At 39.8% G+C, this 23,098-nt stretch overlaps 1 protein-coding gene across 3 annotated transcripts in view; it reads right to left on the bottom strand.

The window, feature by feature from the left end:
* Nucleotides 1-21,069: 21,069 nt before the first annotated feature.
* Nucleotides 21,070-23,098, bottom strand: part of LOC141405715 (fatty acyl-CoA reductase 2-like) — a 34,590-nt gene continuing 32,561 nt past the window's right edge. For all 3 annotated transcript variants that reach the window (XM_073990379.1, XM_073990377.1, XM_073990378.1), the window contains exons 5-11: nucleotides 22,982-23,067; nucleotides 22,744-22,853; nucleotides 22,469-22,667; nucleotides 22,148-22,402; nucleotides 21,942-22,070; nucleotides 21,358-21,413; nucleotides 21,070-21,290 (exon numbers count right to left, since the gene is read on the bottom strand). In XM_073990379.1, the coding sequence (XP_073846480.1) occupies nucleotides 21,124-21,290; nucleotides 21,358-21,413; nucleotides 21,942-22,070; nucleotides 22,148-22,402; nucleotides 22,469-22,667; nucleotides 22,744-22,853; nucleotides 22,982-23,067 (1,002 nt within the window). In that variant the 3' untranslated portion in view covers nucleotides 21,070-21,123. The remainder of the gene's footprint in view (nucleotides 21,291-21,357; nucleotides 21,414-21,941; nucleotides 22,071-22,147; nucleotides 22,403-22,468; nucleotides 22,668-22,743; nucleotides 22,854-22,981; nucleotides 23,068-23,098) is intronic.

Below are 23,098 nucleotides of genomic sequence, written 5' to 3'. Positions count from 1 at the left end.
TTTAAGCACCCTTTCTTGAAGTAAGGGTCTATAGAAGCATCCTTTCTTTCAGAAAGGGTCTATAGAAGCACCCTTTTTCATAAAGGGGTCTATAGAAACACCCTTTCTTTCAGAAATGGTCTATTGAAGCATACATTCAGCAGTGGTCTGGAGAAACACCCTTTCTTTGAGAAAGGTCTATAGAAGCACCCTTTGCTTGAGAAAGGTCTATAGAAGCACCCTTTGTTTGAGAAAGGGTCTATAGAAGCTCCTTTGTTTGAGAAAGGGTCTATAGAAGCACCCTTTGTTTGAGAAAGGGTCTATAGAAGCACCCTTTGTTTGAGAAAGGGTCTATAGAAGCACCCTTTGTTTGAGAAAGGGTCTATAGAAGCACCCTTTGTTTGAGAAAGGGTGTATAGAAGCACCCTTTGTTTGAGAAAGGGTCTATAGAAGCACCCTTTGTTTGAGAAAGGGTGTATAGAAGCACCCTTTTCTTGAGAAAGGTCTATAGAAGCACCCTTTGTTTGAGAAAGGGTCTATAGAAGCTCCTTTGTTTGAGAAAGGGTCTATAGAAGCACCCTTTGTTTGAGAAAGGGTCTATAGAAGCACCCTTTGTTTGAGAAAGGGTCTATAGAAGCACCCTTTGTTTGAGAAAGGGTCTATAGAAGCACCCTTTGTTTGAGAAAGGGTCTATAGAAGCACCCTTTGTTTGAGAAAGGGTCTATAGAAGCACCCTTTCTCTGAGAAAGGGTCTATCGAAGCACCCTTTCTCTGAGAAAGGGTCTATAGAAGCACCCTTTCTTTGAGAAAAGGTCTATAGAAGCACCCTTTCTTTGAGAATGGGTTTATAGAAGCACTCATTTTTTGAAAAAGGGTCTATAGAAGCACCCTTTCTTTGAGAAAGGGTCAATAGAAGCAGCCTTTCTTTGAGAAAGGGTCAATAGAAGCACCCTTTCTTTGAGAAAGGGTATGTAAAAGCACCCTTTCATTGAGAAACGGTCTATAGAAGAACCCTTTCGTTGAGAAAGGGTCTATAGAAGCACCCTTTCTTTGCGAAAGGGTCTATAGAGGCACCCTTTCTTTGAGAAAGGGTCAATAGAAGTGCCCTTTCTTTGAGAAAGGGTCTATAGATGGACCTTTTCTTGAAGTAAGGGTCTACAGAAGCACCCTTTCTTTGAGAAAGGGTCTACAGAAGCACCCTTTCTTTGAGAAAGGGTCTATAGAAGCGTCCTTTCTTTGAAAAAGGGTCTATAGAAACACCCTTTTTCAGAAAGGGGTCTATAGAAACACCCTTTCTTTCAGAAATGAGCATCCTTTCTTTCAGAAATGGTCTATAAAAGCAGCCTTTTTTTCAGAAAGGGTCTATAGAAGCATCTTTTCATTGAGAAAGGGTCTATAGAAGCATCCTTTCTTTTAGAAAGAGTCTATAGAAGCACCCTTTCTTGAAGTAAGGGTCTATTTAAGCACCCTTTCTTGAAGCAAGGGTCTATATAAGCACCCCTTCTTTAAGAAAGGGTCTAAAGGAGCACCCTTTTTTGAGAAAGGGTCTATAGAAGCATCCTTTCGTTCAGAAAGGGTCTATAGAAGCACCCTTTTTCAGAAAGGGGTCTATAGAAACACCCTTTCTTTCAGAAATGGTCTATTGAAGCATGCGTTCAGCAGTGATCTGGAGAAACGCCCTTTCTTTCAGCAATGGGTCTATAGAATTACCCTTTCTTTGCGGAAGGGTCTATAAGAGCATTCTTTCTTTCAGAAATGGTCTATAGCAGCACCCTTTCTTTGGGGAAGGGTCTATAAGAGCATCCTTTCTTTCAGAAATGGTCTATATAAGCATCCTTTTTTCAGAAAGGGTCTATAGAAGCATCCTTTCTTTCAGAAAGGGTCTATAGAACCACCCTTTCTTTGAGAAAGGGTCTATAGATGGACCTTTTCTTTAAGAAAGGGTCTAAAAAGCACCCTTTCTTTGAGAAAGGGTCTATAGAAGCATCCTTTTTTTCAGAAAGGGTCTATAGAGGGTCAGAAAGGGTCTATAGGTGGACCTTTTCTTGAAGTAAGGGTCTACAGAGGCACCCTTTGTTTGAGAAAGGGTCTATAGAAGCACCCTTTGTTTGAGAAAGGGTCTATAGAAGCACCCTGTGTTTGAGAAAGGGTCTATAGAAGCACCCTTTCTCTGAGAAAGGGTCTACAGAAGCAACCTTTCTTTCAGAAAAGTTCTATAGAAGCACCCTTTCTTTGAGAAAAGGTCTATAGAAGCACCCTTTCTTTGAGAATGGGTCTATAGAAGCACCCTTTCTTTGAGAATGGGTCTATAGAAGCACCTTTTCTTTAAGAAAGGGTCTACAGAAGCACCCTTTCTTTTAGAAAGAGTCTATAGAAGCACCCTTTCTTTGAGAAAGGTCTATAGAAGCACCCTTTGTTTGAGAAAGGGTCTATAGAAGCACCCCTTGTTTGAGAAAGGGTCTATAGAAGCACCCTTTCTTTGAGAAAGGGTCTATAGAAGCACCTTTTCTTTAAGAAAGGGTCTATTGAAGCACCCTTTCTTTGAGGAAGGGTCTATAGAAGCACCCTTTGTTTGAGAAAGGGTCTTTAGAAGCACCCTTTCTTTGAGAAAGGGTCTATAGGAGCACCCTTGCTTTTAGAAAGGGTCTATAGAAGCACCCTTTCTTTGAGAAAGGATATATAGAAGCACCCTTTCTTTGAGAAAGGTCTATAGAAGGACCCTTGCTTTGAGAAAGGGTCTATAGAAGCACCTTTTCTTTAAGAAAGGGTCTATAGAAGCACCTTTTCTTTAAGAAAGGGTCTACAGAAGCACCCTTTCTTTTAGAAAGAGTCTATAGAAGCACCCTTTCTTTGAGAAAGGTCTATAGAAGCACCCTTTGTTTGAGAAAGGGTCTATAGAAGCACCCCTTGTTTGAGAAAGGGTCTATAGAAGCACCCTTTCTTTGAGAAAGGGTCTATAGAAGCACCTTTTCTTTAAGAAAGGGTCTATTGAAGCACCCTTTCTTTGAGGAAGGGTCTATAGAAGCACCCTTTGTTTGAGAAAGGGTCTTTAGAAGCACCCTTTCTTTGAGAAAGGGTCTATAGGAGCACCCTTGCTTTTAGAAAGGGTCTATAGAAGCACCCTTTCTTTGAGAAAAAGTCTATAGAAGCACCCTTTCTTTGAGAAAGGGTCTATAGAAGCGCCCTTTTTTTCAGAATGGATCTATAGAAGCACCCTTTTTTCAGAAAGGATCTAAAGGAGCACCCTTTTTTTGAGAAAGGGTCTATAGAAGCATCCTTTCTTTCAGAAAGGGTCTATAGAAGCACCCTTTTTCATAAAGGGGTCTATAGAAACACCCTTTCTTTCAGAAATGGTCTATTGAAGCATACATTCAGCAGTGGTCCGGAGAAACACCCTTTCTTTGAGAAAGGTCTATAGAAGCACCCTTTGCTTGAGAAAGGTCTATAGAAGGACCCTTTGCTTGAGAAAGGTCTATAGAAGCACCCTTTGTTTGAGAAAGGGTCTATAGAAGCACCCTTTGTTTGAGAAAGGGTCTATAGAAGCTCCCTTTGTTTGAGAAAGGGTCTATAGAAGCACCCTTTGTTTGAGAAAGGGCCTATAGAAGCACCCTTTGTTTGAGAAAGGGTCTACAGAAGCACCCTTTCTTTGAGAAAGGGTCTACAGAAGCACCCTTTCTTTGAGAAAGGGTCTATAGAAGCGTCCTTTCTTTGAAAAAGGGTCTATAGAAACACCCTTTTTCAGAAAGGGGTCTATAGAAACACCCTTTCTTTCAGAAATGAGCATCCTTTCTTTCAGAAATGGTCTATAAAAGCAGCCTTTTTTTCAGAAAGGGTCTATAGAAGCATCTTTTCTTTGAGAAAGGGTCTATAGAAGCATCCTTTCTTTAGAAAGAGTCTATAGAAGCACCCTTTCTTGAAGTAAGGGTCTATTTAAGCACCCTTTCTTGAAGTAAGGGTCTATATAAGCACCCCTTCTTTAAGAAAGGGTCTAAAGGAGCACCCTTTTTTTGAGAAAGGGTCTATAGAAGCATCCTTTCTTTCAGAAAGGGTCTATAGAAGCACCCTTTTTCAGAAAGGGGTCTATAGAAACACCCTTTCTTTCAGAAATGGTCTATTGAAGCATACATTCAGCAGTGATCTGGAGAAACGCCCTTTCTTTCAGCAATGGGTCTATAGAAGTACCCTTTCTTTGCGGAAGGGTCTATAAGAGCATCCTTTCTTTCAGAAATGGTCTATATAAGCACCCTTTTTTCAGAAAGGGTCTATAGAACCACCCTTTCTTTGAGAAAGGGTCTATAGATGGACCTTTTCTTTAAGAAAGAGTCTAAAAAGCACCCTTTCTTTGAGAAAGGGTCTATAGAAGCATCCTTTCTTTCAGAAAGGGTCTATAGAGGGTCAGAAAGGGTCTATAGGTGGACCTTTTCTTGAAGTAAGGGTCTACAGAAGCACCCTTTGTTTGAGAAAGGGTCTATAGAAGCACCCTTTGTTTGAGAAAGGGTCTATAGAAGCACCCTTTGTTTGAGAAAGGATCTATAGAAGCACCCTTTGTTTGAGAAAGGGTCTATAGAAGCAACCTTTCTCTGAGAAAGGGTCTATAGAAGCAACCTTTCTCTGAGAAAGGGTCTATAGAAGCACCCTTTCTCTGAGAAAGGGTCTATAGAAGCACCCTTTCTTTGAGTATGGGTCTATAGAAGCACCCTTTCTTTGAGAAAGGGTCTATAGAAGCACCCTTTCTTTGAGAAAGGGTCTTTAGAAGCACCCTTTCTTTGAGAAAGGTCTATAGAAGGACCCTTGCTTTGAGAAAGGGTCTATAGAAGCACCTTTTCTTTAAGAAAGGGTCTACAGAAGCACCTTTTCTTTAAGAAAGGGTCTATAGAAGCACCCTTTCTTTGAGAAAGGGTCTATAGAAGCGCCCTTTTTTTCAGAATGGATCTATAGAAGCACCCTTTTTTCAGAAAGGATCTAAAGGAGCACCCTTTTTTTGAGAAAGGGTCTATAGAAGCACCCTTTCTTTGAGAAAGGTCTATAGAAGCACCCTTTGTTTGAGAAAGGGTCTATAGAAGCACCCTTTCTTTGAGAAAGGGTCTATAGAAGCACCCTTTCTTTGAGAAAGGTCTATAGAAGCACCCTTTGTTTGAGAAAGGGTCTATAGAAGCAACCCTTGTTTGAGAAAGGGTCTATAGAAGCACCCTTTCTTTGAGAAAGGGTCTATAGAAGCACCTTTTCTTTAAGAAAGGGTCTATTGAAGCACCCTTTCTTTGAGAAAGGGTCTATAGAAGCACCCTTTGTTTGAGAAAGGGTCTTTAGAAGCACCCTTTCTTTGAGAAAGGGTCTATAGAAGCACCCTTTCTTTGAGAAAGGGTCTATAGAAGCACCCTTTCTTTTAGAAAGGGTCTATAGAAGCACCCTTTCTTTGAGAAAAAGTCTATAGAAGCACCCTTTCTTTGAGAAAGGGTCTAAAGAAGCGCCCTTTTTTTCAGAATGGATCTATAGAAGCACCCTTTTTTCAGAAAGGATCTAAAGGAGCACCCTTTTTTTGAGAAAGGGTCTATAGAAGCATCCTTTCTTTCAGAAAGGGTCTATAGAAGCACCCTTTTTCATAAAGGGGTCTATAGAAACACCCTTTCTTTCAGAAATGGTCTATTGAAGCACCCTTTGCTTGAGAAAGGTCTATAGAAGGACCCTTTGCTTGAGAAAGGTCTATAGAAGGACCCTTTGCTTGAGAAAGGGTCTATAGAAGCACCCTTTGTTTGAGAAAGGGTCTATAGAAGCTCCCTTTGTTTGAGAATGGGTCTATAGAAGCACCCTTTGTTTGAGAAAGGGTCTATAGAAGCACCCTTTGTTTGAGAAAGGGTCAATAGAAGCACCCTTTCTTTGAGAAAGGGTCTATAGAAGCACCCTTTCTTTGAGAAAGGGTATGTAGAAGCACCCTTTCATTGAGAAACGGTCTATAGAAGAACCCTTTCGTTGAGAAAGGGTCTATAGAAGCACCCTTTCTTTGAGAAAGGGTCAATAGAAGCACCCTTTCTTTGAGAAAGGGTCAATAGAAGCACCCTTTCTTTGAGAAAGGGTCAATAGAAGCACCCTTTCTTTGAGAAAGGGTATGTAGAAGCACCCTTTCATTGAGAAACGGTCTATAGAAGAACCCTTTCGTTGAGAAAGGGTCTATAGAAGCACCCTTTCTTTGAGAAAGGGTCAATAGAAGCACCCTTTCTTTGAGAAAGGGTCTATAGAAGCACCCTTTCTTTGAGAAAGGGTATGTAGAAGCACCCTTTCATTGAGAAACGGTCTATAGAAGAACCCTTTCGTTGAGAAAGGGTCTATAGAAGCACCCTTTCTTTGCGAAAGGGTCTATAGAGGCACCCTTTCTTTGAGAAAGGGTCAATAGAAGCACCCTTTCTTTGCGAAAGGGTCTATAGAGGCACCCTTTCTTTGAGAAAGGGTCAATAGAAGCACCCTTTCTTTGAGAAAGGGTCTATAGAAGTACCCTTTCTTTGAGAAAGGGTCTATAGATGGACCTTTTCTTGAAGTAAGGGTCTACAGAAGCACCGTTTCTTTGAGAATGGGTCTATAGAAGCGTCCTTTCTTTCAAAAAGGGTCTATAGAAACACCCTTTTTCAGAAAGGGGTCTATAGAAACACCCTTTGTTTGAGAAAGGGTCTACAGAAGCACCCTTTGTTTGAGAAAGGGTCTATAGAAGCACCCTTTGTTTGAGAAAGGGTCTATAGAAGCACCCTTTCTCTGAGAAAGGGTCTACAGAAGCAACCTTTCTTTGAGAAAAGTTCTATAGAAGCACCCTTTCTTTGAGAAAAGTTCTATAGAAGCACCCTTTCTTTGAGAAAAGTTCTATAGAAGCACCCTTTCTTTGAGAAAATTCTATAGAAGCACCCTTTCTTTGAGAAAAGTTCTATAGAAGCACCCTTTCTTTGAGAAAAGGTCTATAGAGGCACCCTTTCTTTGAGAATGGGTCTATAGAAGCACCCTTTCTTTGAGAAAGAGTCTATAGAAGCACCCTTTCTTTGAGAAAAGTTCTATAGAAGCAACCTTTCTTTGAGAAAAGTTCTATAGAAGCACCCTTTCTTTGAGAAAAGTTCTATAGAAGCACCCTTTCTTTGAGAAAATTCTATAGAAGCACCCTTTCTTTGAGAAAAGTTCTATAGAAGCACCCTTTCTTTGAGAAAAGGTCTATAGAGGCACCCTTTCTTTGAGAATGGGTCTATAGAAGTACCCTTTCTTTCAGAAATGGTCTATAAAAGCAGTCTTTTTTCAGAAAGGGTCTATAGAAGCACCCTTTGTTTGAGAAAGGGTCTATAGACGCACCCTTTCTTTGAGAAAGGGTCTATAGGTGGACCTTTTCTTGAAGTAAGGGTCTACAGAAGCACCCTTTGTTTGAGAAAGGGTCGACAGAAGCACCCTTTGTTTGAGAAAGGGTCTACAGAAGCACCCTTTGTTTGAGAAAGGGTCTACAGAAGCACCCTTTGTTTGAGAAAGGGTCTACAGAAGCACCCTTTGTTTGAGAAAGGGTCTACAGAAGCACCCTTTGTTTGAGAAAGGGTCTACAGAAGCACCCTTTGTTTGAGAAAGGGTCTGTAGAAGCACCCTTTGTTTGAGAAAGGGTCTATAGAAGCACCCTTTGTTTGAGAAAGGGTCTACAGAAGCACCCTTTGTTTGAGAAAGGGTCTATAGAAGCACCCTTTGTTTGAGAAAGGGTCTATAGAAGCACCCTTTCTCTGAGAAAGGGTCTACAGAAGCAACCTTTCTTTGAGAAAAGTTCTATAGAAGCACCCTTTCTTTGAGAAAAGTTCTATAGAAGCACCCTTTCTTTGAGAAAATTCTATAGAAGCACCCTTTCTTTGAGAAAAGTTCTATAGAAGCACCCTTTCTTTGAGAAAAGGTCTATAGAGGCACCCTTTCTTTGAGAATGGGTCTATAGAAGCACCCTTTCTTTGAGAAAGAGTCTATAGAAGCACCCTTTCTTTGAGAAACGGTCTATAGAAGCACCCTTTCTTTGAGAAAGGGTTTATAGAAGCACCCTTTCTTTGAGAAAGGGTCTATAGAAGCACCCTTTCTTTGGGAAAGGGTCTATAGAGGCACCCTTTCATTGAGAAACGGTATATAGAAGCGCCCTTTCTTTGAGAAAGGGTTTATAGAAGCACCCTTTCTTTGAGAAAGGGTCTATAGAAGCACCCTTTCTTTTAGAAAGGGTCTATAGAAGCACCCTTTCTTTGGGAAAGGGTCTATAGAGGCACCCTTTCATTGAGAAACGGTCTATAGAAGCACCCTTTCTTTGAGAAAGCGTCTATAGAAGCACCCTTTCTTTGGGAAAGGGTCTATAGAGGCACCCTTTCTTTGAGAAAGGGTCAATAGAAGCACCCTTTCTTTGAGAAAGGGTCTATAGAAGCACCCTTTCTTTGAGAATGGGTCTATAGAAGCACCCTTTCTTTGAGAAAGGGTCTAAAGAAGCACCCTTTCTTTGAGAAAGGGTATATAGAAGCACCCTTTCATTGAGAAACGGTCTATAGAAGCACCCTTTCTTTGAGGAATGGTTTATAGAAGCACCCTTTCTTTGAAAAAGTGTCTATAGAAGCACCCTTTCTTTGGGAAAGGGTCTATAGAGGCACCCTTTTATTGAGAAACGGTCTATAGAGGCACCCTTTTATTGAGAAACGGTCTATAGAAGCACCCTTTCTTTGAGAAAGGGTTTATAGAAGCACCCTTTCTTTGAGAAAGGGTCTATAGAAGCACCCTTTCTTTGGGAAAGGGTCTATAGAGGCACCCTTTCTTTGAGAAAGGGTCTATAGAAGCACCCTTTCTTTGAGAAAGGGTATATAGTAGCACCCTTTCTTTGAGAAAGTGTCTATAGAAGCACCCTTTCTTTGAGAAAGGATCTATAGGAGCACCCTTTCATTGAGAAAGGGTCTATAGAAGCACCCTTTCATTGAGAAAGGGTCTATAGAAGCACCCTTTTTCAGAAAGGATCTATAGAAGCACCCTTTTTCAGAAAGGGTCTATAGAAGCACCCTGTTTTTCAGAAATGTGTCAAAAGAAGCACCCTTTATTTCAGAAGTTGTCTATTGAAGCATGCTTCCTTTCAGAAAGGGTCTATAGATGCACCCTTTTTTGAGAAAGGGTCTATATAAGCATCCTTTCTTTCTGAAAGGGTCTATAGAAGCATCTTTTCTTTCAGAAAAAGTCTATAGAAATACCCTTTCTTTGAGAAAGGGTCTATAGAAGCACCCTTTCTATCAGAAAAGGGTCTATAGAAACATACTTTCTTTCAGAAACGGTCTATAGAAGCACCCTTTCTTTGAGAAAGGGTCTATAGAAGCATCCTTCCTTTCGCAAAGGGTCTATATAAGCATCCTTTCTTTCTGAAAGGGTCTATAGAAGAATCCTTTCTTTCAGAAAGAGTCTATAAAAAACCCTCTCTTTGAAAAAGGGTCTATAGAAGCATCCTTTCTTTCAGAAAGGGTATATAGAAACACCCTTTCTTTGAGAAAGGGTCTATAGAAGCATCCTTTCTTTGAGAATGGGTCTATAGAAGCACCCTTTCTTTGAGAAAGGGTCTATAGAAGCACCCTTTCTTTGAGAAAGGGTCTATAGAAGCACACTTTCTTTGAGAAAGGGTCTATAGAAGCACCCTTTCTTTGAGAAAGGGTTTATAGAAGCACCCCTTCTTTGAGAATGGGTCTATAGAAGCGCCCTTTCTTTGAGAAAGGGTCTATAGAAGCACACTTTCTTTGGGAAAGGGTCTATATGAGCAACCTTTCTTTGAGAATGGGTCTATAGAAGCACCCTTTTTTCAGAAAGGGTCTATGGAAGCACCATTTCTTTGAGAAAGGGTCTATAGAAGCAGCCTTTCTTTTAGAAAGGGTATACAGAAGCACTCTTGCTTTGAGAAAGGGTCTATAGAAGCGCCCTTTCTTTGAAAAAGGGTCTATAGAAGCACCCTTTCTTTGGGAAAGGGTCTATAGAAGCACCCTTTCTTTGGGAAAGGGTCTATAGAGGCACCCTTTTATTGAGAAACGGTCTATAGAAGCACCCTTTCTTTGAGAAAGGGTCTATAGAAGCACCCTTTCTTTGGGAAAGGGTCTATAGAAGCACCCTTTCTTTGAGAAAGGGTCTATAGAAGCACCCTTTCTTTGAGAAAGGGTCTATAGAAGCACCCTTTCTTTGAGAAAGGGTTTATAGAAGCACCCCTTCTTTGAGAATGGGTCTATAGAAGCGCCCTTTCTTTGAGAAAGGGTCTATAGAAGCGCCCTTTCTTTGAGAAAGGGTCTATAGAAGCACACTTTCTTTGGGAAAGGGTCTATATGAGCAACCTTTCCTTGAGAATGGGTCTATAGAAGCACCCTTTCTTTGAGAAAGGGTCTATAGAAGCACCCTTTCTTTGGGAAAGGGTCTATAGAGGCACCCTTTGTTTGAGAAAGGGTCTATAGAAGCACCCTTTCTTTGAGAATGGGTCTATAGAAGCACACTTTCTTTGAGAAAGGGTCTATAGAAGCACCCTTTCTTTGAGAAAGGGTATATAGAAGCACCCTTTCATTGAGAAACGGTCTATAGAAGCACCCTTTCTTTGAGAAATGGTTTATAGAAGCACCCTTTCTTTGAAAAAGGGTCTATAGAAGCACCCTTTCTTTGGGAAAGGGTCTATAGAGGCACCCTTTTATTGAGAAACGGTCTATAGAAGCACCCTTTCTTTGAGAAAGGGTTTATAGGAGCACCCTTTCTTTGAGAAAGGGTCTATAGAAGCACCCTTTCTTTGGGAAAGGGTCTATAGAGGCACCCTTTCTTTGAGAAAGGGTCTATAGAAGCACCCTTTCTTTGAGAAAGGATCTATAGGAGCACCCTTTCATTGAGAAAGGGTCTATAGAAGCACAATTTCATTGAGAAAGCGTCTATAGAAGCACCATTTCTTTGAGAAAGGGTCTATAGAAGCACCCTTTTTCAGAAAGGGTCTATAGAAGCACCCTTTTTCAGAAAGGGTCTATAGAAGCATCCTTTCTTTCAGAAAAAGTCTATAGAAATACCCTTTCTTTGAGAAAGGGTCTATAGAAGCACCCTTTCTATCAGAAAAGGGTCTATAGAAACATACTTTCTTTCAGAAACGGTCTATAGAAGCATCCTTCCTTTCGCAAAGGGTCTATATAAGCATCCTTTCTTTCTGAAAGGGTCTATAGAAGAATCCTTTCTTTCAGAAAGAGTCTATAAAAAACCCTCTCTTTGAAAAAGGGTCTATAGAAGCATCCTTTCTTTCAGAAAGGGTATATAGAAACACCCTTTCTTTGAGAAAGGGTCTATAGAAGCACACTTTCTTTGGGAAAGGGTCTATAGAAGCACACTTTCTTTGAGAAAGGGTCTATAGAAGCACCCTTTCTTTGAGAAAGAGTTTATAGAAGCACCCCTTCTTTGAGAATGGGTCTATAGAAGCAGCCTTTCTTTTAGAAAGGGTATACAGAAGCACTCTTGCTTTGAGAAAGGGTCTATAGAAGCGCCCTTTCTTTGAGAAAGGGTCTATAGAAGCACCCTTTGTTTGAGAAAGGGTCCATAGAAGCACCCTTTGTTTGAGAAAGGGTCTATAGAAGCGCCCTTTCTTTGAGAAAGGGTCTATAGAAGCACCCTTTTTTCAGAAAGGGTCTATGGAAGCACCATGTTTTTGAGAAAGGGTCTATAGAAGCAGCCTTTCATGAGAAAGGGTCTATAGAAGCGCCCTTTCTTTGAGAAAGGGTCTATAGAAGCACCCTTTTTTCAGAAAGGGTCTATGGAAGCACCATGTTTTTGAGAAAGGGTCTATAGAAGCAGCCTTTCTTTGAGAAAGGGTCTATAGAAGCGCCCTTTCTTTGAGAAAGGGTCTATAGAAGCACCTTTTCTTTGAGATATGGTCTATAGAAGCAGCTTTTCTTTTAGAAAGGGTATACAGAAGCACTCTTGCTTTGAGAAAGGGTCTATAGAATCGCCCTTTCTTTGAGAAAGGGTCTATAGAAACACCCTTTGTTTGAGAAAGGGTCTATAGAAGCACCCTTTGTTTGAGAAAGGGTCTATAGAAGCACCCTTTCTTTGAGAAAGGGTCTATAGAAGCACCCTTTGTTTGAGAAAGGGTCTATAGGAGCACCCTTTCCTTGAGAAAGGGTCAATATAAGCACCCTTTCTTTGAGAAAGGATCTATAGAAGCACCCTTTCTTTGAGAAAGGCTCTATAGAAGCACCCTTTCTTTGAGAAAGGGTCTATAGAAGCACCCTTTCTTTGAGAAAGGGTCTATGGAAGCAACCATTCTTTGAAAAAGGGTCTATAGAAGCACCCTTTCTTTGAGAAAGGGTCTATAGAAGCACCCTTTCTTTGAGAAAGGGTATATAGAAGCACCCTTTCATTGAGAAAGGGTCTATAGAAGCACCTTTTCTTTAAGAAAGGGTCTATAGAAGCACCCTTTCTTTGAGAAAGGGTCTACAGGAGCACCCTTTCTTTGAGAAAGGGTCTATAGAAGCACCCTTTCTTTGAGAAAAGGTCTATAAAAGCGCCCTTTTTCAGAAAGGGTCTATAAAAGCACCCTTTTTTCAGATAGGATCTATAGAAGCACCCTTTCCTTGAGAAATGGTCTATAGAAGCATCCTTACTTTCAGAAAGGGTCTATAGAAGCACTCGTTCTTTCAGAAAGGGTCTAAAGAAGCACCCTTTCTTTGAAAAAGGGTCTATAGAAGCACCCTTGCTTTGCGAAAGGTCTATAGAAGCACACTTGCTTTGAGAAAGGTCTATAAAAGCACCCTTTGTTTGAGAAAGGGTCTATAGAAGCACCCTTTGTTTGAGAAAGGGTCTATAGAAGCACCCTTTGTTTAAGAAAGGGTCTATAGAAGCACACTTTGTTTGAGAAAGGGTCTATAGAAGCACCCTTTCTTTGAGAAAGGGTCTATAGAAGCACCTTTTCTTTAAGAAAGGGTCTATAGAAGCACCCTTTCTTTGAGAAAGGGTCTATAGAAGCACCCTTTCTTTGAGAAAGGGTCAATAGGGTCTACAGAAGGAGCCTTTCTTTGAGAAAGGGTCTATAGAAGCACCCTTTAGTCAGAAAGGATCTATAGAAGCACCCTTTTTTCAGAAAGGATCTATTGAAGCACCCTTTCTTTGAGAAATGGTCTATAGAAGCATCCTTACTTTCAGAAAGGGTCTATAGAAGCACTCGTTCTTTCAGAAAGGGTCTAAAGAAGCACTCTTTCTTTGAGGAAGGGTCTATAGAAGCACCCTTGCTTTGCGAAAGGTCTATAGAAGCACACTTGCTTTGAGAAAGGGTCTATAGAAGCACCCTTGCTTTGCGAAAGGTCTATAGAAGCACCCTTTCTTGCAGAGAGGGTCTATAGAAGCACCCTTTCTTGCAGAAAGGGTCTATAGGAACAGGCTTTCTTTGAGAAAGTTTCTATAGGTGCACCCTTTCTTTGGGGAAGGGTCTATAAGAGCATCCTTTCTTTCAGAAAGGGTCTAAAAAAGCTCCCTTTTTCAGAAAGGGTCTATAGAAGCACGTTTTCTTTTAGAAAGGGTCTATATAAGCACCTCTTTGTTTCAGAAAGGGTCTATAGGAGAAGCAACCTTTCTTTGAGAAAGGGTATATAGAAACACATTTTTTCAGAAAGGGTCTATAGAAGCAGCCTTTCTTTGAGAAAGGGTCTATAGAAGCAGCCTTTCTTTGAGAAAGGGTCTATAGAAGCACCCTTTCTTTGAGAAAGGGCTTATATGAGCACCCTTTCTTTGAGAAAGGGTCTATGGAAGCACAATTTCTTTGAGAAAGGGTCTATAGAAGCAGCCTTTCTTTGAGAAAGGGTCTATGGAAGCAGCCTTACTTTGAGAAAGGGTCTATAGAAACGCCCTTTCTTTGAGAAAGGGTCTATAGAAGCACCCTTTTTCAGAAAGGGTCTATGGAAGCACCATTTCTTTGAGAAATGGTCTATAGAAGCAGCCTTTCTTTGAGAAAGGGTCTATAGAAGCAACCTTTCTTTGAGAAAGGGTCTATAGAAGCACCCTTTTTCAGAAAGGGTCTATAGAAGCATCCTTTATTTGAGAAAGGGTCTATAGAAGCATCCTTTCTTTTAGAAATGGTCTATAGAAGCACCCTTTTTCAGAAAGGGTCTATAGAAGCACCATTTGTTTGAGAAAGGGTCTATAGAAGCACCCTTTCTTTGAGAAAGGGTCTATAGAAGCACCCTTTCTTTGAGAAAGGGTCTATAGAAGCACCCTTTCTTTGAGAAAGGGTCTATAGAAGCACCCTTTCTTTGAGAAAGGGTCTATAGAAGCACCCTTTCTTTGAGAAAGGGTCTATAGAAGCACCCTTTCTTTGAGAAAGGGTCTATAGAAGCACCCTTTCATTGAGAAAGGGTCTATAGAAGCACCCTTTCATTGAAAAAGCGTCTATAGAAGCACCCTTTCTTTGAGAAAGGGTCTATAGAAACACCCTTTCTTTGAGAAAGGGTCTATAGAAGCACCCTTTCTTTGAGAAAGGGTCTATAGAAGCACCCTTTCTTTGAGAAAGGGTCTATAGAAGCACCCTTTCTTTGAGAAAGGGTCTATAGAAGCACCCTTTCTTTGAGAAAGGGTCTATAGAAGCACCCTTTCTTTGAGAAAGGGTCTATAGAAGCACCCTTTCTTTGAGAAAAGGTCTATAGAAGCACCCTTTCTTTGAGAAAGGGTCTATAGAAGCACCCTTTCTTTGAGAAAGGGTCTATAGAAGCACCCTTTCTTTGAGAAAGGGTCTATAGAAGCACCCTTTCTTTGAGAAAGGGTCTATAGAAGCACCCTTTCTTTGAGAAAGGGTCTATAGAAGCAACCTTTCTTTGAGAAAGGGTCTATAGAAGCAGCCTTTCTTTGAGAAAGGGTCTATAGAAGCACCCTTTCTTTGAGAAAGGGTCTATAGAAGCAGCCTTTCTTTGAGAAAGGGTCTATAGAAGCACCCTTTCTTTGAGAAAGGGTCTATAGAAGCACCCTTTCTTTGAGAAAGGGTCTATAGAAGCACCCTTTCTTTGAGAAAGGGTCTATAGAAGCACCCTTTCTTTGAGAAAGGGTCTATAGAAGCACCCTTTCTTTGAGAAAGGGTCTATAGAAGCACCCTTTCTTTGAGAAAGGGTCTATAGAAGCACCCTTTCTTTGAGAAAGGGTCTATAGAAGCACCCTTTCTTTGAGAATGGGTGTATAGAAGCACGCTTTCTTTGAGAAAGGGTCTATAGAAGCGCCCTTTCTTTGAGAAAGAGTCTATAGAAGCACCCTTTCTTTGAGAAAGGATCTATAGAAGCACCCTTTCTTTGAGAAAGGGTCTATAGAAGCACCCTTTCTTTGAGAAAGGGTCTATAGAAGCACCCTTTCTTTGAGAAAGGGTCTATAGAAGCACCCTTTCTTTGAGAAAGGGTCTATAGAAGCACCCTTTCATTGAGAAAGGGTCTATAGAAGCACCCTTTCTTTGAGAAAGGGTCTATAGAAGCAACCTTTCTTTGAGAAAGGGTCTATAGAAGCACCCTTTCTTTGAGAAAGGGTCTATAGAAGCAGCCTTTCCTTGAGAAAGTTTCTATAGAAGCACCCTTTGTTTGAGAAAGGGTCTATAGAAGCACCCTTCCTTTGAAAAATGGTCTATAGAACACCCTTTCTTTGAGAAAGGGTCTATAGAAGCACCCTTTGTTTGAGAAAGGGTCTATAGAAGCACCCTTTGTTTGAGAAAGGGTCTATAGAAGCACCCTTTCTTTGAAAAACGGTCTATAGAACACCCTTTCTATGAGAAAGGGTCTATAGAAGCACCCTTTCTTTGAGAAAGGGTTTATAGAAGCACCCTTTCTTTGAGAAAGGGTCTGTAGAAGCACCCTTTGTTTGAGAAAGGGTTTATAGAAGCACCCTTTCTTTGAAAAACGGTCTATAGAACACCCTTTCTTTGAGAAAGGGTCTATAGAAGCACCCTTTCTTTGAGAAAGGGTTTATAGAAGCACACTTTCTTTGGGAAAGGGTCTATATGAGCACCCTTTCTTTGAGAATGGGTCTATAGAAGCACCCTTTTTTCAGAAAGGGTCTATGGAAGCACCATTTCTTTGAGAAAGGGTCTATAGAAGCAGCCTTTCTTTGAGAAAGGGTCTATAGAAGCAGCCTTTCTTTTAGAAAGGGTATACAGAAGCACTCTTGCTTTGAGAAAGGGTCTATAGAAGCACCCTTTCTTTGAGAAAGGGTCTATAGAAGCACCCTTTCTTTGAGAAAGGGTCTATAGAAGCACCCTTTCTTTGAGAAAGGGTCTATAGAAGCACCCTTTCTTTGAGAAAGGGTCTATAGAAGCAACCTTTCTTTGAGAAAGGGTCTATAGAAGCACCCTTTCTTTGAGAAAGGGTCTATAGAAGCACCCTTTCTTTGAGAAAGGGTCTATAGAAGCACACTTGCTTTGAGAAAGGGTCTATAGATGCACCCATTTCTTTGAGAAAGGGTCTATATAAGCACGCTTTCTTTCAGAAAGGGGTCTATATAAGCACCCTTTCTTTGAGAAAGGGTCTATAGAAGCACCCTTTATTTAGGAAAGGGTCTATAGAAGCACCCTTTCTTTGAGAAAGGGTCTATAGAAGCACCCTTTCTTTGAGAAAGAGTCTAAAGAAGCACCCTTTCTTTGAGAAAGGGTCTATAGAAGCACCCTTTCTTTGAGAAAGGGTCTATAGAAGCACCCTTTATTTAGGAAAGTGTCTATAGAAGCATAATTTTTTTCAGAAAGGGTCTATAGAAGCACATTTTTGTTTCAGAAAGGGTCTATAGGAGCACCCTTTCTTTGAGAAAGGGTCTATAGAAGCACCCTTTTTCAGAAAGGGTCTATAGAAGCACCCTTTTTCAGAAAGGGTCTATAGAAGCACCCTTTTTCAGAAAGGGTCTATAGAAGCACCCTTTTTCAGAAAGGGTCTATAGAAGCACCCTTTTTTCAGAAAGGGAATATAGAAGCACCCTTTTTCAGAAAGGTTCTATAGAAGCACCCTTTATTTGAGAAAGGGTCTATAGAAGCATCCTTTCATTCAGAAAGAGTGTATAGAAGCACCTTTTTTCAGAAAGGGTCTATAGAAGCACCCTTTTTTCAGAAAGGGTCTTTAGAAGCACCCTTTTTCAGAAAGGGTCTATAGAAGCACCCTTTTTCAGAAAGAGTCTTTAGAAGCACACTTTTTCAGAAAGGGTGCATAGAAGCACCCTTTTTTCAGAAAGGGTGTATAGAAGCACCATTTTTTCAGAAAGGGTCTATAGAAGCACCCTTTTTTCAGAAAGGGTCTTTAAAAGCACCCTTTTTTCAGAAAGGGTCTATAGAAGCATCCTTTCTTCAGAGAGGGTCTATAAAAGCAACTTGTTCAGAAAGGGTCTTTTGAAGCAGCCTTTCTTTGAGAAAGGGTCTGTAGAAGCACCCTTTTTCAGAAAGGGTGTATAGAAGCACAATTTTTTCAGAAAGGGTCCATAGAAGCACCATTTTTTCAGAAAGGGTCCATAGAAGCAACCTTTTTTCAGAAAGGGTCTATAGGAGCACCCTTTTTTCAGAAAGGGTCTATAGAAGCACCCTTTTTTCAGAAAGGGTCTATAGAAGCAACTTGTTCAGAAAGGGTCTATAGAAGCACCCTTTTTTTGAGAAAGGGGCTATAGAAGCACCCTTTCTTTGAGAAAGGGTCTATAGAAGCACCCTTTCTTTGAGAAAGGGTCTATAGAAGCACCCTTTCTTTGAGAAAGGGTCTATAGAAGCACCCTTTCCTTGAGAAAGGGTCTATAGAAGCACCCTTTCTTTGAGAAAGGGTCTATAGAAGCACCCTTTCTTTGAGAAAGGGTCTATAGAAGCACCCTTTCTTTAAGAAAGGGTCTATAGAAGCACCCTTTCTTTGAGAAATGGTCTATAGAAGCAGCCTTTCTTTGAGAAGTATCTTTAGAACATCCTTTTTTTAGAAAGGGTCTATAGAAACACTTTTTTTTTCAGAAAGGGTCTACAGAAGATGGACCCTTTTTCAGAGAGGGTCTATAGATGGACCCTTTTTTAAGAAAAGGTTTATATATGCATCCTTTCTTTAAGAAAGAGTCTATAGAGGCACCTTTTCATTCAGAAAGGTCTATAGAAGCACACTTCTTTTCAGAAAGGGGTCTATAGAAACACTTTTTCCTTCAGAAATGGACTATAGAAGCATCCTTTCTTTCAGAAAGGGTCTGTAGAAGCACACTTTCCTTTAGAAAGGGTCTAGAGAAGCACCCTTTCTTTCAGAAAAAGGTCTATAGAATCACCCTTTTTTCAGAAAAGGTCTATAGAATCACCCTTTCTTTCAGATAGGGTCTATAGAAGCACCCTTTCTTTGAGAAAGGGTCTATAGAAGCACCCTTTCTTTGAGAAAGGGTCTATAGAAGCACCCTTTCTTTGAGAAAGGGTCTATAGAAGCACCCTTTCTTTGAGAAAGGATCTATAGAAGGACCCTTTCTTTGGGAAAGGGTCTATAGAAGCACCCTTTCTTTGAGCAAGGGTACGGCCTCGGCGCCATCTTTACTCTACAGTTTGAGGAGGGATTGCCTGGCAATTGCGCAGGTCATTTGGAATATGCGAAAATATCTATAGAAGCTGACTTACCACCTTACCCTGAAGTGTTTGAGTTCTATTGAAGCTTTATGTGTTCTCGGTCGGCGAGTGTAAATCCTAAGGTGTGCCAGAAGCGATCCTGAGCAACTTAAATAGTTTAGGTGGGTAAAGCGATAAAGTTTAATCGAACCAAATCTGTGATCGAATCACGCTTAGATTCTTGTGTATTAAGGCGCCAAGATTGGCATTTTAAGGTCTTCTCTTGTAGACAAAAATCCTTTTAAAGTCTTCCATGGTAGACCGAAAACTTTCAAGGTCTTCTATAGTAGACAGAAGACCTTCTGAATTATTCTCTAGGAGACAAAAGATCTTTCTAGGTCTTCTCTAGAAGGCGGAAGACCTTTTCAGGTACTCTTTTTAGGTCTTCTTTAGTGGACAGAAAGAAGACCTTTTAAAGTCTTCCATAGTAGACCGAAAACTTTTAAGGTCTTCTCTAGTAGATCGCAGAACTTTAAGGTCTTCGTTAGTAGACAGAAGGCCTTCTAAGTTATTCTCTAGGAGACATAAGACCTTTCAAGGTCTTCTCTAGAAGGCGGAAGACCTTTTCAGGACTTCTTTAGTAGAAAGAAGGCCTTTTATGTTATTCTCGAGTAGTTCGAAAAACGTTTAAGGTTTCTCTAGAAGACGTAAGACGTTTTCAATTCACCTTTTGTAGAAAGCAGGCCTTTTAAGGTATTCTCGAGGAGACAGAAGACCTTTTCAGGTATACAAAAGACCTTTTAAGATCTTGTTTAGTAGACAGAAGACTTTTTAAGGTGCTCCCTAGTAGATCGAAGATCTCTTAAGGTCTTCTCTAGTAGATCGAAGAACTTTTAAGGTATTTCCTAGTAAACCCAAGACCTTTTAAGGTCTTCCGTAGTAGGCAGAAGACTTTTTAAGGTCTTTTATAGCAGATCGAAGAACTTTTAAGGTCTTCCTTAGTAGACAGAAGACCTTTCTAGGTCTTCTCTAGAAGGCAGAAAACCTTTTCATGTCTTCTTTAGTTGAAAGAAGACTTTTTAAGGTATTCTCGAGGAGACAAAAGACCTTTTCAGATATACAAAAGACCTTTTAAGATCTTTTTTAGTAGACAGAAGACTTTTTAAGGTGTTCCCTAGTAGATCGAAGATCTCTTAAGGTGTTCTCTAGTAGATCGAAGAACTTTTAAGGTCATCTCTAGAAGACGGAAGACCTTTTCAGGTCTTCTTTAGTAGAAAGAATGCGTTTAAGGTATTATCTAGGAGACATAAGACATTCTAAGGTCTTCCTTAGTAGACAGAAGACAGAAGAAATTTTAAGATTTGCCTTAGTAGGCAATAGACCTTTAAAGGTCTTCCTTAGCAGACAGAAGACCTTCTACGGTATTCTCTAGGAGACAGAAGGTCTTCTCTAGAAGACGGAAGACCTTTTCAGGTCTTCTTTAGTAGATAGAATGCGTTTAAGGTATTATCTAGCAGACATAAGACCTTTTAAGGTCTTCCTTAGTAGAAAGAAGACTTTTGAAGGTCTTCTATAGAAGAGCGAAGACCTAGCAGACATAAGACCTTTTAAGGTCTTCCTTAGTAGAAAGAAGACTTTTGAAGGTCTTCTATAGAAGAGCGAAGACCTTCTAGGGTATTCTCTAGGAGACAAAAGGTCATCTCTAGGAGGCGGAAGACCTCTTCAGGTCTTCTTTAGTAGAAAGAAGACCTTTTAAGATCTTTTTAGTAATCAGAAAAGGTTTTAGGACCTTCCTTAGTAGACAGAAGACCTTTAAGGGTCTTCTATAGTAGACCGAAGAACTCTTAAGGTCTTCCTAAGTAGACAAAATACCTTCTAAGGTCTTCCTAAGTAGACAAAAGACCTTCTAAAGTCTTCCTGATTAGACAGAAGACCTTCTAGGGTATTCTCTAGGAGACAGAAGTCCTTTTAAGGTCTTCCTTAGTAGACAGAAGACCTTTTATAGTAGAACGAAGACCCTCTAGGGTATTCTCTAGGAGACAGGTCTTCTTTTGTAGAAAGAAGACCTTTTGAGGTACTCTCTAGGAGATAGAAGACCTGTTTAGGTCTTCCTTAGTAGAGGGAAAACCATGGTCGTATGTCAAAACTGTCCTGAGTCCGCTTAGGCTAAAAACTGTCAAACTTTACAAAAAAAAGTGTCAAATGACGCTTGGCGACACTGTGTGTTGGCTAGGCCAGATAGTTTTCCTGTCCCCCTCGTAGATCGAACATCTTTTAAGTTTTCTAGTAGAGCGAAACACTTTTAAGGTCTTTTCTAGTAGATCGAAGAATTTTTAAGGTATTCTTTAGTAGACAAAAGATCTTTTAAGACATTTTCTAGTAAACAGAAAACCTCTTAATGTTTTCTCTAGTAGATCGAAGAAATTTTAATACCCAGAAGACCTTTTTCCAATAGTATAAACGGGAACATCTAGTTCAACGATCCAAGTCAGACGGTCTTGGATAGCATTCCAACTGATGCAATCGTATCAATTTTGCAAGGATACCAATTGTCAGTCATAGATATTCATTCACATAAAAATGCGCGTATGTTATGTTTTCCCCAATTCCTCTTTATTATTCATTTAATTTTTTCCTCCCTCAAATCACACCAATGACTTGGTCCAATTCCAAGCAAATTTTAAAACTATAAAAAATAAAACAAATGTTAGAATCTTATCCAATATTATAAAATTTTTTAAACGTTGACGTGTTGCAGCTGTTGCTTCTATTGGTTCCTTGAATATGAACTTCTTCAGGGAAATTAAAAGGCCTAAATGTGAAAAAGAAAATTGTCAATGATTGGCCTGTTAAAGTAGATGACATCTAATAATACTTGCCTCTAAACATATATGCATAATCTATTTTCCTGGGATCCATCGTGGTACAGCATTGTCTATAAAGAAAATGCAAAGTATTCTTTTAATATGTATGTATGTAAATGGCCGCATGAATAGATTCACAGCGGAAGAAAATGTGAGGGAATTTGACATATGTAAACGTAGTTATAGTGAAGTCATCAAAAGCGAATGAAAACATTATAAAAAATCCTCTTTATGAGGATTTCTTTGAAGTTTGCGCTATGGAATTGACACTTGAAACCCAGTGGGTTTACTAAATCCGGTTAAGTGCAAACGGTGTATAAGAAACAAATGTTTTCCATGTCCAAGTGGAGTTCGGTTGTGTTTATATACACATTCATTTGCTTTTTGAGGCTCCACAGGAGAAAAACTCAGTTTCAAAAGGTATGTACATATGTTTGTAGGTATTTATATGTATATAATTTATATATATTGATCTGTTCCAAAACCTGCAAGCAGCTACTACTTTTTACTACGATAAAAATTTTTCCTTTATGTTGTCGAAAAAATAGTAAACATTTGTAGATTTTTGCAGTACTGGAACAGACCACATATGTACTTACTTCTCATCATGCTGCTTTATAAAATCAAGTAGTTCCCACATCCCATCATTTTTTAATTCAAAATATTTTTTAGAAAATTTTCCTATTGTTCGTATTGTATAAATTATTCGCCGGTTTGTTTTCATAAGCCTAGGAGAGAGAAAAAGGTAAGTGTAAAATTGTTTAATTTTAACATGGTGTTATGTATACCCCCTCTCAATACATACATGGGTTCCTTTTTCTGGAGTTTTAATAGGGTATCATAAAATATGGCCATGGGTATGTGAAACAAAAATAGCCAAACTAAATAGTACAACATGGATGTAGTCATTCGTGCTGAGGGTACCCAAACTGTGTTCTTCATGGGATTCTCGCTAGCCATTACGACCATTTGCTTGACAACCTGTTCAATTGTATTTGTAAATACATCCCCGGGAGCAATTGTTTGAATGCGTAAGTTGTATGGGACATTTTTGGATTTACTGTGTTACAAAAAGAAAAGAATTGAAATATTAATTTAAAATATCGATTACACATTTCGCCCCCACCTTAATGTTTCCAATCCGCAACGACAACCACTTGCAATTGTACAAGATGTTACCATATCGACCGGAATTAGCGCCAGATTTAAATTTGGATTTGCATATGTCACTTGGGAAATGCCCATCACTTGAACTGCCGAAATACCCATGGCTCCATTTAAATTTTCCAAATAACCAGACTCGGGTTCAAGATAAGCTGGAGAAACTATTGTTTAATTGAGAGAAAACATGTGATTATTTTGAAAAATATTCGGTTTCTTTTATTCATATTAAATACACACCGACTGCTGGCCTTAAAATTGTCATAGGCAGCAGATGGGAATGGTCCGCAATAACTTGTTCACCTAGATTTTTGGTAAAGCTGTAGGCATTTGGATAGAAGTTGGTATATCTAGAAATGTGAAGGATAAGAAACCTTTGAGTGGACTTTGAAATGAATTTCAGTTCCATTTGACAGTTCCATAGAACATTATGGCCAATCACTAAACAAAATTCACAAAATTCTCAAATCGCACTCACTTTAATCTTAGGATTTCCAGCGTTTCTGCATCACACGTTTCAGCTATTTGTATGGCTTTACGCCAATCTGTGGGCAACTTATAGATCTTGAAAATAGAGTACAGAAATTTTCAAAAT

The sequence above is a fragment of the Musca autumnalis genome, unplaced genomic scaffold (genome assembly GCF_047663935.1).
Source record: "Musca autumnalis isolate F117 unplaced genomic scaffold, ASM4766393v1 scaffold_5, whole genome shotgun sequence".
Classification (NCBI taxonomy): Eukaryota; Metazoa; Arthropoda; class Insecta; order Diptera; family Muscidae; genus Musca; species Musca autumnalis.
This window is presented reverse-complemented; position numbering and strand designations above follow the sequence as displayed.